Genomic DNA, 21647 nt, shown 5'->3' on the forward strand with positions numbered 1-21647 from the left:
TCAAGGTTCCAAGTGGATCTGCACAGAAGCTTGCAGCAGCGGCATCGCGATTTGCTTCTACCAGGTCCGCTCTATCCATTATGGAACAGGTTGCTGCCTCGGTCCAAATGGCAGAGCCTGTCTTGTTGGTTGGAGAAACTGGTATCGGAAAGACGACCGTCATTCAACATCTCGCCACATTGATGCGCCAGAAGCTCACTGTTGTCAACTTGTCGCAACAAAGTGAAAGCACTGACCTGTTGGGAGGGTTCAAGCCCGTCAGCATCCGCACTATGGCTGTACCGATGTTGGATGAATTTACCCAGCTTTTCGAATTGACTTTCTCCGCCAAAAAGAACCAGAAGTTCCTCTCTTCAGTGACTAAAAGCGTTGCTTCAGGTAACTGGGTTCGCCTAGTGACTCTCTGGCACGAAGCTGTTCGCCTAGCCAATGGTGTCTTCAATCCTGCCCCCCCCGAAAGATGCCGCAAACGGAGACGAACAGCCAGCAAAGAAGAGGAAGCTTGACTCCCCCAAGTATCAACACTTGCGTCAGCGATGGGACAGTTTTGAAACCCAGCTTTCCGATTTCGAAGCTCAAGTTTCCCAGGGTGACGCGAAATTTGCTTTTGCTTTCGTGCAAGGTAAAATCGTCAGAGCCTTAAGAAATGGTGAATGGGTTCTTTTGGACGAGGTCAATCTCGCATCTCCAGACACTCTTGAGAATATTGCCAGTCTGTTGCATCATGGAAGCGAAGGCTCACCTTCTGTCCTGCTTTCCGAGGCCGGTGATGTGGAAAGGGTATTTGGCCATCCCGACTTCCGCATTTTCGGAGCCATGAATCCCGCAACAGATGCTGGAAAGCGAGATCTGCCACCAGGATTGCGATCAAGATTCACCGAATTTTATGTGCATTCCCCGGACAGCGACTTGAATGATCTCCTCGCATTGATTCAGAAGTATCTGGGTGACCTGACAATGGGCGATCAGAGAGTCGTCCCTGATCTTGCTCAGCTCTATATGGCGACGAAGAAGCTTAGCAACGAGAACAAACTGACTGATGGAGCTGGCCAGCGACCCCATTTCAGCATCCGAACGCTAGTCCGCGCCCTTGTCTATGTCCTTGACCATGCTCACGTTTATGGCCTTCGAAGAGCGATTTTCGAAGGTTTCAGCATGAGTTTCCTGACTGTACTGAGCCTGAACTCCGAGAGATCTTTGGCTCCACTCCTCGAAAAGCACATCTTTGAGAATGCAAAGAATGCAAAGTCACTCCTTGGAAGAACACCTCGTGCGCCTGAAGATGGCCACACCTACGTTCAATTTAAGCATTATTGGATGCGCCAGGGTCCTCTCATGCCAGAGGAACAGCCCCAGTATATCATCACTCCCTTCATTGAGAAGAATCTGAAGAACCTAGTCAGAGCTAGCTCAACTCGACGTTTCCCAGTTCTTCTGCAAGGTCCAACATCAGCCGGAAAGACGAGTATGATTGAGTACCTCGCCAAGGTATCCGGAAATAAGTTTGTTCGTATCAACAACCACGAGCACACTGATCTCCAGGAGTATTTGGGATCATATATTTCTTCTGACGACGGAAGTCTGCGCTATCAGGAAGGTGTCCTAGTAGAGGCCCTTCGAAATGGCTACTGGATTGTTCTTGACGAGCTCAACTTGGCGCCTTCTGATGTACTTGAAGCATTGAATCGACTACTGGACGACAACCGTGAGCTTTTTATTCCCGAAACCCAGGAAGTGGTTCACCCTCACCCCAACTTCATGCTTTTTGCCACTCAAAATCCCGCTGGTCTATATGGCGGCCGCAAAGTCCTCTCCCGCGCCTTCCGAAATCGTTTCCTCGAACTCCATTTCGACGACATCCCAGAGAGCGAGCTCGAGTTTATTCTCAAAGAGCGATCTCAAATTGCCCCGTCCTTCTGTACAAAAATTGTCTCTGTGTATCGGAAACTGTCGCTCCTTCGCCAATCAAACCGTCTTTTCGAACAGAAAAACAGTTTCGCTACGCTTCGTGACTTGTTTCGATGGGCTCTTCGCGATGCCGATGATCGTGAACAGCTAGCTGTTAATGGATTCATGCTCCTCGGTGAACGCGTCCGAAACCCCCAAGAGAAGGCCGCTGTCAAGAAGGTTATCGAGGAAGTCATGAAGGTTCGTCTGGACGAGGATGTTCTATACGGCGACAAAGAACTCGAGAAGAGTGTTCCTCAAATGGCTGGACTTCCTTCCGGAATTGTGTGGACTCAGGCCATGAGACGCCTTTTCGTTTTGGTCTCCAAAGCTCTCAAGAACAACGAACCTGTCCTTTTGGTTGGAGAGACTGGATGTGGTAAAACACAACTTTGTCAAGCAGTTGCAGAGGCTTTCAAGAGAGAACTGTTCATCGTCAATGCTCATGTCAACCTCGAGACTGGCGATCTTATTGGTGCTCAAAGGCCAATCCGAAACCGTGCTGCAATTGAGAAGCAACTCACCGATGATCTTGACCTCTTCGTCCATGGCGAGGTATCTGGAAATTTCCCTCTCGAACAATTGAAGCAAGATCTGTCAGCCCTTGATGCGCAGCAAAAACAAGAAAAAGATCAAGATCTTTTGCGCAAGATCGAAAGAAATATAATTCGGTCCAATGCACTGTTTGAATGGTCCGATGGAAGCTTGATCACTGCCATGAAAACCGGGCAATTTTTCTTGCTTGACGAGATTTCCCTTGCCGATGATTCCGTCCTCGAAAGACTGAACAGTGCCCTTGAACCAGCCAGATCGATTCTTTTGGCCGAAAAGGGTCCAGTCGACTCAATGGTTGTGGCCGACAGAGGATTTCAGTTTCTTTCAACCATGAACCCTGGTGGTGACTATGGCAAACGAGAGCTTTCGGCGGCTCTCCGAAACCGTATGACTGAGATCTGGGCACCTCAATTATCTGACGATGAAGATATACTTCCCATCCTTTATATGAGACTGGATCTCAAGGATGAGAAGGTGGCCAGGGCCATGCTGCAATTTGCCAAATGGTTCAAGACAACTTTCCAAAACACATCGACTACCTCTCTTTCTCTGCGTGACCTTCTTGCCTGGGTTGACTTTGTAAACACCTGCCAAAACGCAGATACCCTGTTTGCTATTATTCAGGGCGCTGCCATGGTATTTGTTGATACTCTTGGAGCCAACCCGGCTGCAATGCTTGCTGTATCTCTCAACAACCTCGAGGGAAACCGCCAGAAGTGCCTCGACAAACTGAGCGAACTGTTCAACGCAGATGCCTCCGCAATCTATCGGCAATCCTCGACAGTCACCCTCGAGCCTGGATATCTACAGGTTGGCCCGTTCTCACTTCCAACTGTTGGTGAGACCGACCCCGACCCTCAATTTACCATGGATGCCCCCACCACAATTGCGAACTCAGTCAGAATCGCTCGTGGTCTGCAGTCATCAAAGCCAATCTTGCTGGAAGGCAGCCCGGGTGTTGGTAAAACTACTCTCGTGACGGCTCTTGCAAAGGCTCTTGGGAAGCCTCTCACTCGAATCAATTTGTCGGAGCAGACAGATCTTACGGACTTGTTTGGATCTGATGTACCAGTTGAGGGGGGAGATGTTGGCCAGTTTACCTGGCGTGACGCTCCATTCTTGCGAGCAATGCAGCGTGGTGATTGGGTACTGCTGGATGAGATGAATTTGGCCTCGCAATCGGTTCTCGAGGGTCTGAACTCCTGTCTGGATCACCGGCAGCAGGTCTACATTGCCGAACTTGACCAAACCTTCAAACGGCATCCAAACTTCGTTCTTTTCGCAGCGCAGAACCCACACCACCAGGGTGGCGGCAGAAAGGGTCTTCCCGCATCCTTTGTCAATCGTTTCACCGTCGTCTATGCAGACAGCTTCACAGATGATGATTTAAAGAAGATCTGCTCGAAGCTCTTCCCTGGAAGCCCCTCTCATCAGACAGAGCGACTGGTTGAATTCATTTCTGCATTAAACAGAGCCATTGTGACTGAACGTCGACTGGGTGCTGTTGGTGGTCCATGGGAGGTCAATTTGCGAGATATCCAACGATGGCTGCAGCTGGCAGATCGTGGAGATTTGCAGATTCCTACCAAACACTTCCTTGACGTTGTCATCAACCATCGGTTCAGGAGCGAAGATGACCGAATGCTGGTATCTCAGCTCTATGATCGTATCTTCACCGACTCGGAAGTCGTTCCCAAGAGCTACTATCACAATCTGACTCCCGACTCCTTGCAAGTCGGCCTAGGAATCTTGTCTCGTGACCCAGTTCTCCAGCGATCGGTTGAACCGCAAATGAAAATTCTGCCCAAGGATCTCCATATCCTCGAGTCTCTTGTCCTTTGCATTGACAACTCGTGGCCAAGTATCCTTGTCGGCCCCGCCGGGTGTGGTAAAACTACCCTTGTCAAGAAGCTTGCTGCTATCAAGGGCGCAAACCTAGAGGAGCTTGCTCTCAGTGCTGACACTGATACCATGGACTTGATTGGTGGATTTGAGCAGATTGATCACCGTAGAGAAGTTTCCTCTTTCGTGCACGACATTGAGGTATTCTTACGACACCAGATCATCTATTCTTTCGCCTCGGGAGATGTTACGGAGGCCGTTGCTTCAGCCCTTCAGATCTGCCAACACTTCCAAACTTCCGAAACCTCACTGGAGACTGTGATCACTTCATTGTCAGCACTCTGCCAGTCACACCCTGTTCCAGAACTTCAAAGCTTCCTTGAAAGAGCCCAGAGCTTGTGGGATCTCATTCGCCACTCAGACAAGATGAAGGTTGGGTTCGAATGGACCGAGGGTGTTCTCACTCGGGCTGTTCAGAATGGAGACTGGGTTATTCTTGACAATGCCAATTTGTGCAACCCGTCTGTCTTGGACAGATTGAACTCCTTGACAGAGCCCAATGGTACACTCATTCTAAACGAACAGCGGACCGAGGATGGCTCAGCCCGGATCATCACCCCTCATCCCAACTTCCGACTCTTCCTCAACATGGATCCTCGAAACGGTGAATTGTCGCGTGCTATGCGAAACAGATGTGTTGAGATCTGCTTCATGTCAAATGAAGTCCAAGACACACCCACTCCGACAGGCCCATCATACACCTGCGAGTCTTCTCTCTACCGCCTCCGTCATATCTGGAACCTGAACTCTGCCCCGGGATCTGCCAAAGCCCAAGATCTCTTCGAAGTCTGCCTAGACCATCTGTCTTCGACAGATCTTTCCTACCTCCAAAAGGCACCAGGCACATACCTGCCATTTAGCACAAAGGAAGGTGATGCCGACCACCATTTCTCCGCCTCGCTGCAACGTCATGCTTCTGCGCTGCATGACAATTCCCAATGGAAACCTCTCAATGCCACGGCTGGTGAGATTACAATCGGCGGGGCGCCTTTGAGCCTTCAAGGACCATTGCAGCCTATCCACCCTCTCATTAACGAGCCCCTTGTCTCTATCTCAAATAGGAATGACTGCAGGTCTAGTATGACTGTTCTGGCCTACCTTGAGGAATTCAGACTTGAGGTTTACAGACTTCGCCAAGGCTTGGTCCGTGCCAATGAATCCAGCCAGCAGCTCAAACCAAGTCAAATGACACGCCTAGAGCGATCATTGGCGTCGACTCGAATTCAATCCCTGATGAAGGATTCGACACAGCCAGTCGGAAATTTCCTCTCTGACTGTGGGCAAGCATTGTACGAATTTATCCAAAACTTGGATGAGAACAGTCTACAGTCTCCAGAGATTGTTGCTGCGCTCCGGACAATTACAAGTCTTTGCTGGGATATTTACCGCGTGACAGATGTGGACCGTGTTGACGAGGGCGAATTCCAAGTTTACCTGCAAATTGGTAGACGGGTTTGTACATCATTGCTCAATTCGTCCCCATTGCTGAAACCACTGGAAGAATCGTTGTCCCGCGCACTTGTTCGTTTCCGTGCCGAATGGGAGTTGACAACCGGTTTGAGTATGCAGCGAATGTGGGATTCATGGAGACACGTCACCCCTGCTTCCCATGAGCAGCTTCAATCATTGATTGAGTTGGAGAATACTGTCTCCGATTTCACTTCTCTTGCTTTGCAAACACGCGTCGAGTTGTCGCAGCTGAATAAGATCTGGGATTCGTTGTCGACTGCCCAGCGTTTTATTCTGGACGGCGCGGACGGAGATGCTCTTGTCCAGGGTATCAAAGAAACAGTCGCAGAGCTCAGCCACGCAGTTCGACGTTCCGAATCTGCACAATACCCATACTTTGCGCAGGACTTTGAGGCTCTTTGCCAATATCACGATCTTTCGCTCGATGGTTCGGATCAAGGCAAGTTCCAAACGGTTGTGCCTCTACTGGCTGGTCGTCTGGCGCGTTCCCTGGACTCGTCAGCTTCAAATAGCCGAGTCCCTGAGATTCTGAACAGAGTGACCCTGTTTTCCGGCGCCGGTGAAAGCTCTCCGCTTGCAATTGGAGGCGTCCTATCTCTCTCCTTGTTGGATCGACTTACATCTGTTCGCAACACAACCCTGGGCCAGATGGACATGTTGCAAGCCGAGAAGCAAGCTCTCACCAAATCTCTCTCGCAGAGCACTCAGAATATCTCAGTGGACCAGTCAAGCAACCTCAGACGTACTATTGCAGCTCTTACTGTGGACCTCCTGTTGTCCCACCAGGAGCTTCTCGAACCCAATAGTGCCGAAGAAGTGATTGCCGTGCTTCGAGCCATCGAGGGAGGCAAACCAGTCAAGATCGAATCCTCCATGCCTATCGCTCTGGAGAGAACTGTTGAAAATAACCACTTCTTCAGAGAGTTTGCCCAAACTGCTCTCCCAAGTCTCATCCACTCCCTGACTACCACTCCCTCGAGTCGCGAGGAGAGTATTCACTACGCTGGTCTTGCTGCCGTTCAGCTATCTGTTATGCTGCTCCGACTATTTGTCCCAGACAAGGCATTTGACCCCTCGCTTGGTCTTGTTGTGCAAAGAAAGCGCCATTACCAGCGTCTTGATGAAATCAGTGCCAAGTCTAATGCGCTCCTCTCTTTTGAGACCATATTTTCTGGCCAGGCTTCCAACCTGAGATCTTCTTTGCTACAGACAGAGATCCAGCAACTGGGCTCCGCTCCGCCTCCCTCATCCGTCACTCGCCCGGACAAGTCGGAGTTAAGCCTCTTGCATGGAGAATTCGCCAACTTGATCAACTCCGTTCTGAACAGGAACCCCGAGGAAATGATTGCCAGTCTTGAAAATGCCTCAAGATCTAAAGAGACCATCCAGCTCCTACGCGACAATATCCAGCAGCTGAGCAGCCGACTTCGGGTGCACTACAGATCCTACGATGATATGACGGTTCCTATCGTTCGTTTCCTCCGACTTCTCGATGTTGGTCTTTTCCTGGGCTCTAGCCAAACCGACCAGTCTAGCGAAAACAACGATATCCAGACATTGAGCGGTAAAACTCCCTTTATGGGTGGATCTGTGCATCCTGTTTTCTCGTTGGCCCATGCTGAGAAGCAGCCAAGTGCTACCAACGCCATTGAGATGCGTCTCCACGAGCTTTCTAGTGTTTGGACTGCTAAGGATGCCGACTCAACCCTTCTTGAGGTCAAGTCTAGCCACGGTGCGATTCGTCGTATCTTCGCTGATTTCCACCATCTTTGGAAGACTAGACTCAGAGAGGACCAGGAGAAGGAAGCAGAAAGCAAAAACCTGTACCGCTACCGTGGCTCATGGGAGGATGAGGAAGAAGTTAACGAGACAGAATTGCATGAGCTCTTTCCCTACCTATGACGAAGGCACCCCGCTTGATCCCCAAGACGTTGGTCGCATCGACCCCAGAGCAATTGCTATGCGACTTGCTTCTCTTCATGCCAATATTGTGAGCGATAAGCAGACTGGTGAAGCGCTGTCATATCATGTCAAACAATCAGCACATCTGTTAGGTTCGATATGGTCTAAGAGCAAGAGTTCATTCTCCCCTGTATCGCCTGAACAGCACCTGTCAGCAGTCTTCTTGCTCCTTGATGAGGAGATTGGCGAAGACAACCAGGACAGACAGAAGAATTATAACTTCTACACTGATTCCAACTTGGCTGAAGCTAGAAGACTTGTCAACCTCACCCTGGCGGTCCAAGCCCGTTTTGTTCAAATCCAGACTGCGTGGCCGGAGCATGCCGTCCTTGCGGATGTCATCAATTGCTGTTCCGAAATTCTTGAGTTCAAGCATACCGAGCCTGTCGCGAAGTTCTTGACGAAGGTTGAAAAGCTTCATTCCTACGTGCATGAATGGCAACTGGTTGCCAGTCGGGAATACTCCGCAGCCACTCAGTATGATGAAATCACCAGCATGACCGTCGGTTGGCGTCGTCTTGAGCTCACGACGTGGGCGAAGCTCTTGGATCTTGAGAAGGATCGATGTGAGGACGATGTCAGCTCGTGGTGGTTTGTTGCTTATGAAGCCCTGTTCGCAGTGCCGCTACAGATGGCCGATGATGGCGAACATGACATGAGCGCCCATATTCAAGGTGTAATCTCAACCCTGGAACAGTTCTTCGCTTCCACAACCTTGGGTCAATTCGGTCGCCGTCTTCAGCTTGTTTCTGATTTCAACGAGTTGCTTGGTGTTTTTGCCAATGATTACACTTGTCTGACACCCCTCGTCTCCGCGTTGAATAATTTCATCGCCCATTTCCGCCCCTTCCAGCCATCGGTGGACAAGATCCTGCAAGAGAAGCGATCCGCACTTGAGAAGGATCTCAAGGAGCAAATCCAACTGGCAAGCTGGAAGGATACCAATATCGTTGCTCTGAAGGAGAGTGCTAGGAGATCTCACGTCAAGCTCTTCAAACTTGTCCGCAAGTATCGTGAGGCTCTCAATCAATCGGCGCAGCCAGTCCTTGAGCAAGGCCTTCCAGATGATATGGGAGATTCATTCGGATCTCAATCAGGTGAGAAGACATTAGCCACTATTGTCATCCCTGAAGCATTGTCCGTCTGCCAGCAGGAGAATGAGCTATGGGCATCCCGAGCTCTCCGATTCCGCAACCCTGATGGCACAGCCCGCAACATGATCAATCTCTACACATCAATCCCCCGTGAATTTGACATCGCAAAGGATTTGGACGAGTTCACCATGTCCATCATCGAGGGCATCAAAGAGTTCAAGTCCCAGACCCCCAAAACCTTGACCGAAGACAACAAGGACGACGTCCAGCACCTCAAGGTCCAGAAGCGTCGCCTCTATGCCGATACTCTCAAGCAGCTCTTTGAAATGGGCGTGAAGCGCAATGCTGGAACAAGCGTGATTGAAACTCAGACATCACTTGCTCAGATCATCTCCACCTGTGCAGCCTTCGAGTCCGGTACTACAATCTCGAAATCTGTCCACAGTGCCGATTCATACTTCCATCGCCTGTTGGATCTGTTGCCTCGTGCTCGTCTAGCATCTCGAAACTACTCCGAAGAGCTGAGCAATGTTGAGGTTTTCAGAAGTATGGGTTCTATCGAGCATCTTTTGTTCGTTATTCGTCGACAGAGAGGAGCTCTTGCACCTGCTATGTCAGCCGTTGGGTCTTTCAAGAAGGTTCTCGACAACATGAAGAGTCTCTGGTCAACTGGTTCAACTTCGCTCGTCAAGTCCAATGCTACTGCCACGGAAGAAAGAAACACTCTCGCAAGAACTCTGGCATGGCTTGTTCCGATCCTCGGTCTGGCATCAACGATCATTGAGATCCATTCCAAGTTCTCCGGTATCCAGGCAGCTACTATTCTAAGAGAGCTCCAGTCTACAGAGACTCACGTTGAGGACTTGCTGAAGAATCTCAGATCTCTCCCGGAACTTCCATCTGGCGTCGCATCCTCGACCCGAGAAGAATTTACCAAGCAGGCCCGTTCCGCTCTCAATCAACTATCTGCCAATCTGAGCAGGTGGTCTCAAGAACGCCCTGACTTGACCTTTGCTCTGAATCAAATCTCACCGTGGGCCCTGTCGAACAGCATTGCCCTCGCGCAGCCAACACAACAAGGCGATGTTTCCATCCAAGCCTTCGACAACAGTCTTCTCGCTGCGATCGACAAAATGCTTGTTGGCCTTCAGCAACTCAAGGATGTCCCTACTGCAATCAATTTTGCTGGTCTACTCTCGCGAAGTGACGAATTCTTCTCCCGGGCCACCAAGGCTGTTCACATCAATGAGATTACATCTTCATTGGTGGCAGTCCTTGACCAGCTGCAGCATCTACAAGACAATTCGGCAAGTGGTCTTCCCATTGCCGCTGCGCTGGTTGCTAGTGTCCTTCCGATTGTCAACCAATACTTCTACATCTGCCAAGACCTGTCTCAGCGATTTATCTCTGCCCACCGTGAGATTTGCAAAACTTCTTACATCTTGACCAAGACATTTACTCAAGTTGCGTCTGAAGGCTTCTGCAGTCCCTCCGAAGCATCCCAGGAACAAGACAAGGAGGGAAAGCTAGAAAGCGGAACCGGGCTCGGTGATGGCGAAGGTGCGGAGGATATCAGCAAGGATATCGGTGATGATGAAGATCTCTCCGAGCTCGCTCAGCAAGGCAAGAAGGAAGATGCCGATGATGATGAGGATGACATGGATGACTCTGCCGATGCTGTCAACATGGACCAGGAGGAAATGGAAGGCGAGACTGGTGATCATAAGGACGAAGAGGATGAAGAGAAGGACGACAAGGACGAGGAAGGAGAAGATGATATCGACGAGGAAGTTGGTGATGTTGATGATCTTGATTCCGGTGCTGTCGATGAGAAGCTTTGGGACGGCGAGAATGATGAGAAACAGAAAGAGACGGAGAATGAAGAAGGAAAGGGTCAGGCCGAGGCTGATCAACAAACTGCTGCCCAAGACGATAAGAAGGGCGAGGAGGGCCAGAAGGGTGAGGAAGGAGAGGAGGAAGAGGAGGAGGACGAAGAAGAGGAAACCCCAGATGACGAAGGAGAAGCGGTCGGCCGTGAAGACATGGATGTCACCGACCCGCAGACCAAAGAAGAAGAAACTCTGGAGCTTCCCGAGGAGATGCAACTGGATGGTGATGACATGGATGGCGGTGATGACGGGGAAGACGATGATGGTATGGATGATATGTCAGACATGGGTCCTCTCCCCGAAGAAGAACAAAAGGCCGATGGAAAGGATGATGAGCCTGGAGAGGGAGAGGAAGACGAAGACATGGAGCAATTCCCTGGCGAGGAGGAAGAAATAGAAGGTGAAGGCGAAGGCGAGGAAGAAACCAACGAAGGGGAAGGGAATGAAGAAGAGGAGAATGAAGCTGGCGGAGAGGATCCCGAGGAGCCAGACCAAGATGAATTCCTTGCTCAACGCGACGAGAATGAAGCTGCTGGCGATGAGGTTGCTCCCAGTGAAGCTGTCACCGGCGGCCTTGGTGCTGACCAGGATCAAAATGAAGACAAGGGCGCTTCTGGTGATGCGCAGCAAGAAAGTGGTTCGAACGACCCCAACGCTAGTGCTGAGCAGAAAACTGGGGCTGCTAAAGACAGCGAGGAGACCAAGCCGAGTCACGATACTGGTGGAGGCGAGGACTCGGAGCCAAATGATCCTCAAATCCAAGCCTTCAAGAAGCTTGGAGATATGCTCGAGGAATGGCATCGTCGTCAGAAGGAAGTCAAGAATCCCTCGCAAGAGGAGGAGGACTCGCAGGCTCTGCCAGAAGACACCGACATGGCGGATGCCGATTTCGAACACCTCAAGGATGACGATGATCAGGCCGATACGCAAGCCCTCGGACAAGCCAATGAGGAGCAGGCCAAGGCTCTCGACCAAAACAAGGGCGTCGAGTCTGACAACAAGCCAACAGACAATGATATCCTGCCCGACGTCTCTGAGGAGCTGCAAGACGCCTTAGACAACCAACTAGAGGATGAGATGCAACTTGATCGCGAAATACTCCCAACTGACGGTCAATCCGCTGGGGCATTCATTCCTGGTGATCACACATCTAGAGATAAGGCAGATGGTCATGCCGGTGCTCAAGAGCTGACCGAGGAACTGGATGAAGTCGACACGCAACTTGCGGCAATCCACCTCTCCTCCTCGCTCCCACCATTGACCCCCGAAGCCGACGCCCGCCGTCTCTGGTCTCAATACGAGAACGCAACAAACGATCTCTCCCTCTCCCTCACCGAGCAGCTCCGCCTCATTCTCGCCCCGACCATGGCCACGAAGCTCCGTGGTGATTTCCGTACTGGTAAAAGGCTTAACATAAAGCGCATCATCCCCTACATCGCATCACAGTACAAGCGTGACAAGATCTGGATGCGCCGTTCCATCCCATCCAAGCGCAATTACCAGATCATGCTGGCCGTCGACGACAGCAAGTCCATGCTCGAAAGCGGAAGTGGCCAGCTCGCCTTCGAAACCCTCGCTCTCGTCGCGAAGAGTCTCAGCATGCTCGAGGCCGGTGATTTGTGCGTCCTGGGCTTCGGTAGTGAAGATCATGTGCGTGTTGCACACGAATTCGGCAAGCCCTTCTCCTCCGAAGCTGGTTCCCAGGTCTTCCAGCACTTCAGCTATCAACAGACTGGTACCAATGTGCGCAAACTGATTGCGGATTCCATCGCCCTTTTCCGCGAGGCGAAGTGGAAGCGCTCAGCTGGTTCTGGCTCTGCTGATCTTTGGCAGCTTGAGCTGATTATTTCCGATGGTATCTGTGAGGACCACGATACTATTCGTCGTCTGGTTCGCCAGGCTCTTGAGGAACGCATTATGATTGTGTTCATCATTGTTGATGCTGTTAAGGGTAGCTCCATTCTGGATCTCTCGCAGGCTACCTTTGAGCCCGATACGGGTGGTGAAATGAAACTCCAGATGAAGAGATATCTGGAGGACTTCCCCTTCCCCTACTATTTGGTGGTTCGAGATGTTAGAGAGCTGCCTTCTGTTTTGGCAACTGCATTGAAGCAGTGGTTTGCCGAAGTTGTTGATGTTTCGTCCTGATGGAACTACAAAAAGCGATTTGCACTATTTGGCGTTTTGATTTTGGGGTTTGGGGATTTTTCTTTTGTATATGATAAAGCTAGACACTGTAAATTTTGAACAGTAATTATTACTTACCGACTTGATTTCCTATGCCATGGCCTGGCTTTTCTTTTCCCGTCCAAGAAACCGACTCCTAATCAAGAAGCCAACGAGTCAGCACCGCTACTTACTCTAGTGAGTAACAGGAAATCCCACTTACCAATTACATTGACGGCGCCAAATACCGTCTCAAGACCCTTCTCCTCATGGGGAGAAGACGGCGACTAGTAAAATCTAGCTTATACTAGCAGTTATAGTAATGGGGTCAAGCGATTTTCAAGATAGCTCAGTGGTCTGCCGGCATGATGAGTATTGACCACGTAATTACAATACAATTCATAAGCAAAACAACATCTGTGGAAAGTGAAGTCCTGTTACTACTAACTAGTAGGCATAGGGTAACTAGTACAACCGGGCCCTCATCTATGCGCCTCAACCCCAGAACTTTCATATTGAAAACTGGAATTGGATAACTTGTAGTGGTAGGGGAAGTGGGGACATGTTTTCGAGTTTACCATCACACCGAGAGTTCAGAATCCACACATATCAAACTTGGTATTGGTATCTTTAAAGCAATAGTATAAAATAGTACAATAATAATAAACGTCATATGCATGCAATGATTACCACCCATATCTCGACCCAGCCTCCTTTTTATTCCTCCTACCCGAAGCAAAACTCTCTTCCAAAGCATCCTTCTGCGAAGCTGCTGCATTGACCAATTGTTGCAAGGAGTGCTTGCCGGGTGCGATGGCACGAACAGGATTATGCTGAGTCGCGGCAAGTTCTGTTTCGGCTAAAGCTTGGTTATGCGCGTACTCTTGGTCTGTGTTAAACGTAAGGACTCGCGAGTCTGCAGAGGGCGCATTGCGACCAAAGAGTTGGCGGCGCTCGGACTTGGAGAGATTCAGGTCATTGGCGATGTTGTTCAATGAAGATGATACAGGATTTGCTGGCGCATAGTCGGGTTCAGGAGCGGTAGATTCAGGTGCGAGCGTAGGACCGGCTGATGGTGTTTCTGCCTCATAAACTAGTGGCTCGTAGGCTCCGGCTCCGGCTGATAACGAGGCGTCGGTTGTGGATGAAATCTCTTCTGAGGATAGAGAGAAGAGGCTGACTTTAGGTTTCGGGGGAGGCGGTGCAGTACTTGCAGCTGATGCCGTTGCGGTGGGCTGCTGTTCTGCTGCTGCGGGAGCTGACGCCGAGAGTGACGGCTGAGCGGCGGCCGCAGTGGTCTTCTTCTTCTTTTGCGGGCGACCAACAGACAATGGTCTAAACATCATTGGATTTCCTTGCAGTTTGACCTCGCCGATCGGAGTGTGGGTTGCGGCTGCACTGTTGGACTTTGAAGCCGACTGTTCAAGACTGCCCGATGTGGGGGCGCCTCCTCCATCTGCGCCGGTGCTGGGCTCTGTATGATATTTCATCTCGGTATCTGCTTCCCTGTCGAATCCACGCTCTGCGCCTGTTTTAAGACTGAAGGGCTTCCGTGTGGAAGCTATGGGTGTCTTTTTTTCCGCTGTACGTTTGGGAGCTGGCAGGAAGGAGCTGAAGCCAGAAAAGGCACCACCGCCTCCACCAACTCGAGGCTTTTTGCGCGCGGGGCCATCATCGGAATCCTTGTCAGCTGAAGGGTCAGGCTTGAGCTCTGGGAGGGCGACTCGAATCTTGCGCGGGTTGCTGCGGTCGACGGCAAAACCTCCAGACTCGTTATTCTTGGTTGGGGGTGCGGGCTTAGTGTCGGGCTCGGCGTCCGAGCCTTCAGAGTCAGAGTAGGCTACCAGCGCCATCGTGAAAGAGAGGAGGGAAGGTGGGTGGTGGGTTAAATGTGTTGGGTGAACTTGAAGGTATCCACCTTGCGATGGCTGATGGAGATAATGTTCGACACCTGAGGGCCTTACTGCCTTAGTGCCTTGTTGCCTGAGGATGTTAAAACACGTGAATCTGACATAATCCGATCTGTGGAGTGCCAAGACTCCACTAGATTCAGCCAAATTCCCCCCCCCAACCCAAACCAAACCAGAAAAACACCAAAGACAAAACCAACTTGAACACGAAGACCAAAGCCAAAATTGACAAGACTCAATTCAGCTGGGTACTCGGTCCTCTCTCCCCAACTGAGAGCTTAACCAAATTGGCTTTTTTCCATGATCCGCATGCAACGAGCTTATCGGGTCTTACACCCCCCAGGGCAGCACCGAATTGAATCGTAACGTCATCAGCGTCATCCGGTTTCCTTTGGAGGGTAACTCCGTCGCTATAGGCAGCATTGTGAGGAACATCAGTTCAGCAGACTACGTAGTGTCGTATGTTGAAATCTAGCATATAATTATACATATGATACTCCGTATAGTATAGTATACCGTAGTCTAGTGAGTGTCCCTTTGCTTTTGCGAGGTCACTGAGACGGTTTGCGGCAGGTGCGGTGCCCTAACCTAATAAACTTGAACTCGTCACAACCACAACCACTCCCACTATCATCTTTTACTATTCTCAAGGATCAAGAAGCAAGATCAAAGATCAAAGATTAAAACCAAAAACCAAAGATCACACCTACTTCATCTCAAATCCAACACTGGTGGAGCCGGAGCTCGTCGGTCCAACCCCGGGCAGCCGAGATCAATGCGTCATTCTGGCCGTTGCCCCTCCCCACCTCTCCGGACCTCCCCTTCTGGCCTTGGCCTTTCTTTGAAAAAAAAAGGGAAAGGAAAAGGAAAAGAGTGAAACATTCCACCTCCATGCCGAGCTTAGGAGGCCTGCTAAAGAAGCGGCGCACGAAGGACTCGCAAACCCTCTCGTCCGAGTTGTCTGGCACCGATCACCATTCAGGTCAAGCACAACAACCTCAAGCCGATTCCCACACCAACGATCCCAACCAGGACACTGAAGGCGCCTCCATGCAACCAGACGCCTCATCACAAGCATCTCCGCACCACCAGGGCCAGTCCAATGCCGCCAGCATTAACAACATCATAAATAGCCCGGCCAATGCTCAAGGGGAGCACAAGCCGAGCTCCCAGTCGGCCCAGAATGCCCCGGCCAATGCCCAGCAGAAGGAGCGCACCACCAAAGGGAAATACTCCCAAGAGGACTTTCTTCTGCAGCGCACTCTAGGAACTGGGAGCTTCGGTCGCGTGCACCTGGTCCAGTCGAAGCACAACCACCGCTTCTATGCCATGAAGGTGCTGAAAAAGGCTCAGGTCGTCAAGATGAAACAGATCGAGCACACCAACGACGAGCGTCGCATGCTCAACCGTGTCCGCCATCCGTTCCTCGTGACCCTTTGGGGTACCTGGCAAGACTCGCGTAACCTCTACATGGTGATGGACTTTGTTGAGGGTGGTGAACTCTTCAGTCTTCTGCGCAAATCCCAGGTAAGGCCCGTGGCTGGCAAGGAAACCCCGCCCCATTCATCACTAACCCCTCACGACAGCGATTCCCCAACCCAGTCGCCAAATTCTACGCTGCAGAAGTCACCCTCGCTCTGGAGTACCTGCACCAACATCAGGTTATTTATCGTGATTTGAAGCCCGAGAATCTCCTCCTTGATCGTCATGGTCATCTGAAGATCACCGATTTTGGCTTTGCTAAGGAGGTCCCGGATATTACTTGGACACTATGCGGAACCCCCGATTATCTCGCTCCCGAGGTGGTTTCATCCAAGGGCTATAATAAGTCTGTAGATTGGTAAGCTCAGCATATCCTTTGTTTCCTTTCCTTTCCTTTCCTTTCGTTGCCTTCACCTTGCCTAACTTTCACATGCAGGTGGTCATTGGGAATCCTGATCTTTGAAATGCTGTGCGGGTTCACGCCATTCTGGGACAGCGGATCTCCTGTCCGGATCTACGAGAACATCCTGAAGGGCAAGGTCAAGTACCCACCCTACTTGCACGATGATGCCGTCGATCTGCTGTCACAACTGATCACCGCGGATCTCACCAAGCGACTGGGTAACCTGCACGGAGGTCCCGACGACGTTAAGAATCATGCGTGGTTTGCCGAGGTCACTTGGGACCGACTGGCCCGCAAGGATATCGACGCACCCTATATCCCACCGATCCGTGGTGGCCAGGGCGATGCCAGCCAGTACGACAAATATCCCGAAGAGACGGAGCACTACGGTAACGACGGCGAAGATGCGTACGTATCCCCCTTCCTTCCCCCTCTGATCAAGCTTCCTCGGACCGACCTGAACTAACGCATTCCAGATATGGACATCTATTCCCCGACTTCTAAGAGTGCCTGTACGATTTATGACGAGATGAAAAGCCCGCGATTGCGGCGATTGCGACTCGCGCGGGGGCTTGGCTTTGGACAACCGGCATGGTAGCCGGCGGTGAAAACCGGAATGATACTTATATATCGAAAACCTACTTCCTCATATTATAGCAACTGGAATTGAGTTTCTTTTTTTTTTCTTATTTGGTTCCATATACAAAGGGGGAGGTGTCACGGTACCATTGACCTCTATCATTGTTGACTCCGGGCCATCTCAAATCAGAGAACCTCGCCCATAATGTACACGGGCTTCAAGGCCGTCTCTATTCGTACACGATCCATCATGGATGGATCTTCCATCGGGGTTGTCCATTTTTGACATGCCACCACCATATTCCTCCATATTATTCAATTGCATCGAGTATCCTTGTTATTTTGTAGGGAAGATGCATTTAAGCCATGCGCTTGTGTTCCTGACCAAGGCGGGAGATGTAGGTCTTGCTGGAGATGTTCCAAAGCTGGATGTACTTTTCCATGCAGCTGGAGATGCAGCCGCTCTCCTGGGAGGACATAGAGGAACCGGGGGCGGGGATGCAGGCATCGAAGCAGTTCTCGTTGATTTTCTAGAGTGGAAATGGAATTAGTATGGGGAGGTATGAAGGCGACAGCAGGGGGGGGGGAAGAAAGAAAAGAGAATGACGTACCTCAATCAAGAGACGGGCATTGTTCATGGCGGATTCCTGCTGAAGTTGCTGGACGATGCCGGCCTTGACGTCCGAGCCGGACTTAGGAAGAGCGGGAGAAGCAGAGCCGGAACCGAATAGAGACATGATGTGTAGGAAGTGAGGGTGATGTGTGGAGGGAGATGAGGGAAGGGCAGAGAGCAAGTTGAGGCTCGAAGATTTGAAGAGAGCTGCAGGGTGTGGCGCAGTTGGTCAGCCACAGCCACACCCACGCGCATTAAGTGGACACCTTACCGCATCACCGAGTCGCAGTACACAATAACCCATCAACTTCTCCCTCTCTTTCCACTTCTCCCCGATCCTCGGCCTTCGCTCTCTCCGCCTTTCTTTCGCCGTCTCTCTTCAATTCATCTTCTCTCAATTCCTGGGTTTTCGGGTCCTGGCGACACCGTAACTCCCATCTCCCAATCATCCCCGCTCCCACCCCGGTCTATCCTTGAGCTACCCTACCAATTGGGTCCTAATTTAAACCTCAACATGCGTTTCCCTGCCATTTCTTCCCTCCTCTGCCTTGCCGGACTCGCTGCCGTTCCGACGAGTGCCTATGACGGCGATGATCCTAATATCAGAAGCATCCCGGTAAGTTCTACTTGTTTATTGACACCTTTGCGGAACCGAGGTACTGATATTGATATTGATATTGTATAGCTCCGCACTCACAGTCTCGCTCCGGTATGATACCCTTTCAGCTTGTCGTCTACTACGATTACAACCTCTAGTCGCCCTTTGCTCGCTTCCCACCCGCTATACTCGGAGAATGCCTTTGTTGACAGCTCGCGACAGCCATACCTAGACTCGGACTTCCAAAGCCGCTGGTTCGACTTCGGAGGCGATACTGTGATTCGGGCCGACAAGTAAGCTTGCTGTGAAACCCTGGCTTGGAAGATCTCATATACTCATATTTCCGCGCAGGTATATTCGCCTGACGGCCGATCGACCCTCTCAACAAGGATGGATCTTCTCCCGCGTGCCTCTGACGGCCACTAATTGGCAGGTAAGAACTGATCAAAAAGAGAAAGAAACGAAAGATCTCCCACTTTTTGGATCCATTCCTTACATCACATCCAGATCGAGACCGAATTCGAGGTTCACGGTGACGGCAACCTACACGGTGATGGATTTGCCATGTGGCTCACCAAACAGCGCGGAACCCAAGGTCCCGTTTTTGGATCGCAAGACAAATTCGAGGGCCTTGGTATCTTTGTCGATACCTACAAGAACAACCGTCCCGGCGTATCATTCCCCTACGTCATGGCCATGATGGGCGACGGTGAAACCACCTACGATCAGGCCCACGACGGAAAGGCTAACGAGCTGGCCGGATGCTCTGTAAGTTAGCTATTTGCTCTGCACTGCTAGCTATTAATCAAGACTAACGCTATTTCCAGGCCCGTGGACTCCGCAACGCTCCTGTCCCCACCAAGCTTCGTCTCACCTACTTCCAGGACAAGTCCCTTACCCTGGACCTGCAATACAAGTCTGAGGACACCTGGACCAATTGCTTCAGCCTGACTCCCGAGGACGCCAGCATCGCGATCCCCTCCGTCGCCTACTTGGGTTTCTCCGCCGAGACGGGCGAACTGAGCGACAACCATGACATTGTCTCCGTCAAGGCCGAGAACCTGTACCATGTCAAGGGCAATAACCGTGACCAATCAACCGGAGGAAAGGACAGCAGCAGCCGCGGCCGTGGTGGTAACAAGGCGCCGCAGGAGAAGGGTAGCTGGACATGGTTCCTGTTCAAGGTCATCCTCTTCTTCGGTGCTATTGTCGGCGCCTACTTTGGCTACACCGTCTACCGCACCAAGGCGCGGTCTTCGCGGTTCTAAGAAAAAGCCGCGCTTAGCCTATATCTATTTGAGATATCAAAATGAACATCAGTCCGTTCGTTCAGGGGATGAGTTGTTTCTGGCTGTCGAACGTTTGTCTTGCATAGCCTGTGAAAGCTTTGATTATCTGCGCTACGTTTGGTGCCTTACGTCCACGTTTACTCCCTTTTAGGCAGCTTTTTCTCTTCTATTGAAATGAAACCAGTCATGACAATTCTCGTTATTGGGAAATCTTATTGTTTCCAAAGTTGTAGTACCAGCAAAGTGGTCTGGGTATCCTAAATGCTATCTATAAAACGCTGTAAAATGCAACATGCCCGTCGATGGCGAGTGTCCAGGACTATATCCGGTGGATATCAAAATTCCATCCTCCGAGTTCGTCTACTACCAAATGATAGTAGGTATTCTTGAGAGACCCATTCAGCTCTTCCCAACTCTCTCCCGCTCCTCATTCCACATTCGATCCACAATCTGAAAGACCTCAGTCACACTGCGCATAACCTTCTCATCAACCCCGAGCACCCCATATCGATGCTGGATTTTATCTGGATGCCACCGCACACGCTCCACCTTAAGCGTAGACAGTAGATTTCCCTCCGGCGCATGTTTCAGAAACTCCTCCACAGCAGCGGGCGTCACATCACACCGTTTCCCAGACTCAACAGGCCAAAACAGCAAGTTTCGTAACGGCGTAGCAGCAGTCGACCCACCACTCTTTTCCTCGCCATCACCACCATCGGCAGCAGCAGTAGATGGATCCTGACACTGAAGCACAGCCTTCTGAACCCCCTCCCAACCCTCCAAATACCTCCCCCAAACCCCAACCCAAGCCTTCCCCTTCCTCCTCTCCTGACCACGCCTAAGACTATCCTCCATAGCCCTCTCAAACGCATCCCTCTCTGCATCCCTCCCACGCTGCCGCTGCTGTCCCTCCTCACGAATCTTCGCCTTACGCCGCTCAGCACGTAATCGATCCTGTTCAGCCATCATACCCTCCCTCGTCCGCGTCCACATCTGCGCGCGCACATACGTCGCATATTCCTCCTCGTCCATGCGCTCTAGTTCGCCATCGGGGCCCTTGGGAATCTCTGGAACGGCGTAGTTGTGGATTGGTTGGCCGTAGACGGATTCCCAGTATGCGGCGCCTTCGTCGTCGCCTAGGGCGTCGAAGAGGGATTCGCGGAAGGCGGCTTCGCCGTCTAGGGGGTCGTAGTTTGAGGGGTTGAGGGGGGGATGGGGAGCGGCTGCGCGTGCGCGTGCGATGGCGGGTGTGTGTTCGGTCACGGTGTCTGTGGCGGGAGGAGCGGTGGGAGGATCGGTTGGCCCGGTCTCGATCTGGTTCTCGACTACGATCTCGGCTGCGATCTCTTTTGTGGGTGGTGGAGGAGGAGGAGTGTTTTGTGGAGGAGCTTTTGAAGCGGAAGCGGCCTTTGCTGCGCTGGGATGAGGTGTAGTCATCTGTTGGTGCGGACGGGGGTCCGTCAGTCTCCGGTGGATTTGATGTCATATTGTGTGTTGTTTATGTTATTTCATGGTGGTAGAAGTGACATCGGGAGTTGTGGTGGAAGGAATTTGATGTCCCACTTGGATGATCGCCGCGGAGCTTCTTATCGGGCCGATCTGGGCCAACCTTACCTTAACCATCGAAATATCCCTGGCAAACATTTACCTCTAGGTTGTTTAAGCGTAAGGCTACAGCCACCGGATTTCCACTTATTAAATAAATTTGCCAACATCACACCGTAAGATTGCCTGACCTCCTATATTAACCCATTTCCCAAGGTTATCTTGTCGTCACCTGCTCTGGGA

General features: G+C 51.2%; 6 protein-coding genes across 6 annotated transcripts; 3 read left to right on the forward strand and 3 right to left on the reverse strand.

Annotated features, from left to right (window-relative positions):
• Positions 1-80: 80 nt before the first annotated feature.
• N7481_011716 (AAA family ATPase midasin) lies at positions 81-12967 on the forward strand (the record flags this gene model as incomplete). The annotated part of the gene is made up of 3 exons (XM_057270935.1): positions 81-416; positions 484-7697; positions 7759-12967. The coding sequence occupies 3 exons, from the start codon at positions 81-83 to the stop codon at positions 12965-12967; spliced, it is 12759 nt and encodes a 4252-aa protein (XP_057118109.1).
• A 704-nt stretch (positions 12968-13671) lies between these two features.
• On the reverse strand, positions 13672-14838 carry N7481_011717 (PRCC domain-containing protein; the record flags this gene model as incomplete). Its single annotated transcript, XM_057270936.1, has 1 exon — positions 13672-14838. One exon carries the CDS (start codon positions 14836-14838, stop codon positions 13672-13674), a length of 1167 nt encoding a protein of 388 aa, XP_057118110.1.
• A 948-nt stretch (positions 14839-15786) lies between these two features.
• pkaC (cAMP-dependent protein kinase catalytic subunit pkaC) lies at positions 15787-17284 on the forward strand (the record flags this gene model as incomplete). The annotated part of the gene is made up of 4 exons (XM_057270937.1): positions 15787-16422; positions 16482-16735; positions 16814-17188; positions 17257-17284. The coding sequence occupies 4 exons, from the start codon at positions 15787-15789 to the stop codon at positions 17282-17284; spliced, it is 1293 nt and encodes a 430-aa protein (XP_057118111.1).
• Positions 17285-17718: 434 nt separating this feature from the next.
• On the reverse strand, positions 17719-18096 carry tim13 (protein translocase subunit TIM13; the record flags this gene model as incomplete). The annotated part of the gene is made up of 2 exons (XM_057270938.1): positions 17719-17889; positions 17971-18096. The coding sequence occupies 2 exons, from the start codon at positions 18094-18096 to the stop codon at positions 17719-17721; spliced, it is 297 nt and encodes a 98-aa protein (XP_057118112.1).
• A 390-nt stretch (positions 18097-18486) lies between these two features.
• N7481_011720 (legume-like lectin family protein) lies at positions 18487-19838 on the forward strand (the record flags this gene model as incomplete). The annotated part of the gene is made up of 6 exons (XM_057270939.1): positions 18487-18588; positions 18658-18681; positions 18793-18863; positions 18922-19003; positions 19078-19338; positions 19398-19838. The coding sequence occupies 6 exons, from the start codon at positions 18487-18489 to the stop codon at positions 19836-19838; spliced, it is 981 nt and encodes a 326-aa protein (XP_057118113.1).
• A 420-nt stretch (positions 19839-20258) lies between these two features.
• Positions 20259-21296, reverse strand: N7481_011721 (uncharacterized protein; the record flags this gene model as incomplete). The annotated part of the gene is made up of 1 exon (XM_057270940.1): positions 20259-21296. The coding sequence occupies one exon, from the start codon at positions 21294-21296 to the stop codon at positions 20259-20261; it is 1038 nt and encodes a 345-aa protein (XP_057118114.1).
• Positions 21297-21647: the final 351 nt, after the last annotated feature.

The sequence above is a fragment of the Penicillium waksmanii genome (genome assembly GCF_028829765.1).
Source record: "Penicillium waksmanii strain IBT 27052 chromosome Unknown utg000009l:1.0-4314994.0:1.0-4318279.0, whole genome shotgun sequence".
NCBI classification, from domain to species: domain Eukaryota; kingdom Fungi; phylum Ascomycota; class Eurotiomycetes; order Eurotiales; family Aspergillaceae; genus Penicillium; species Penicillium waksmanii.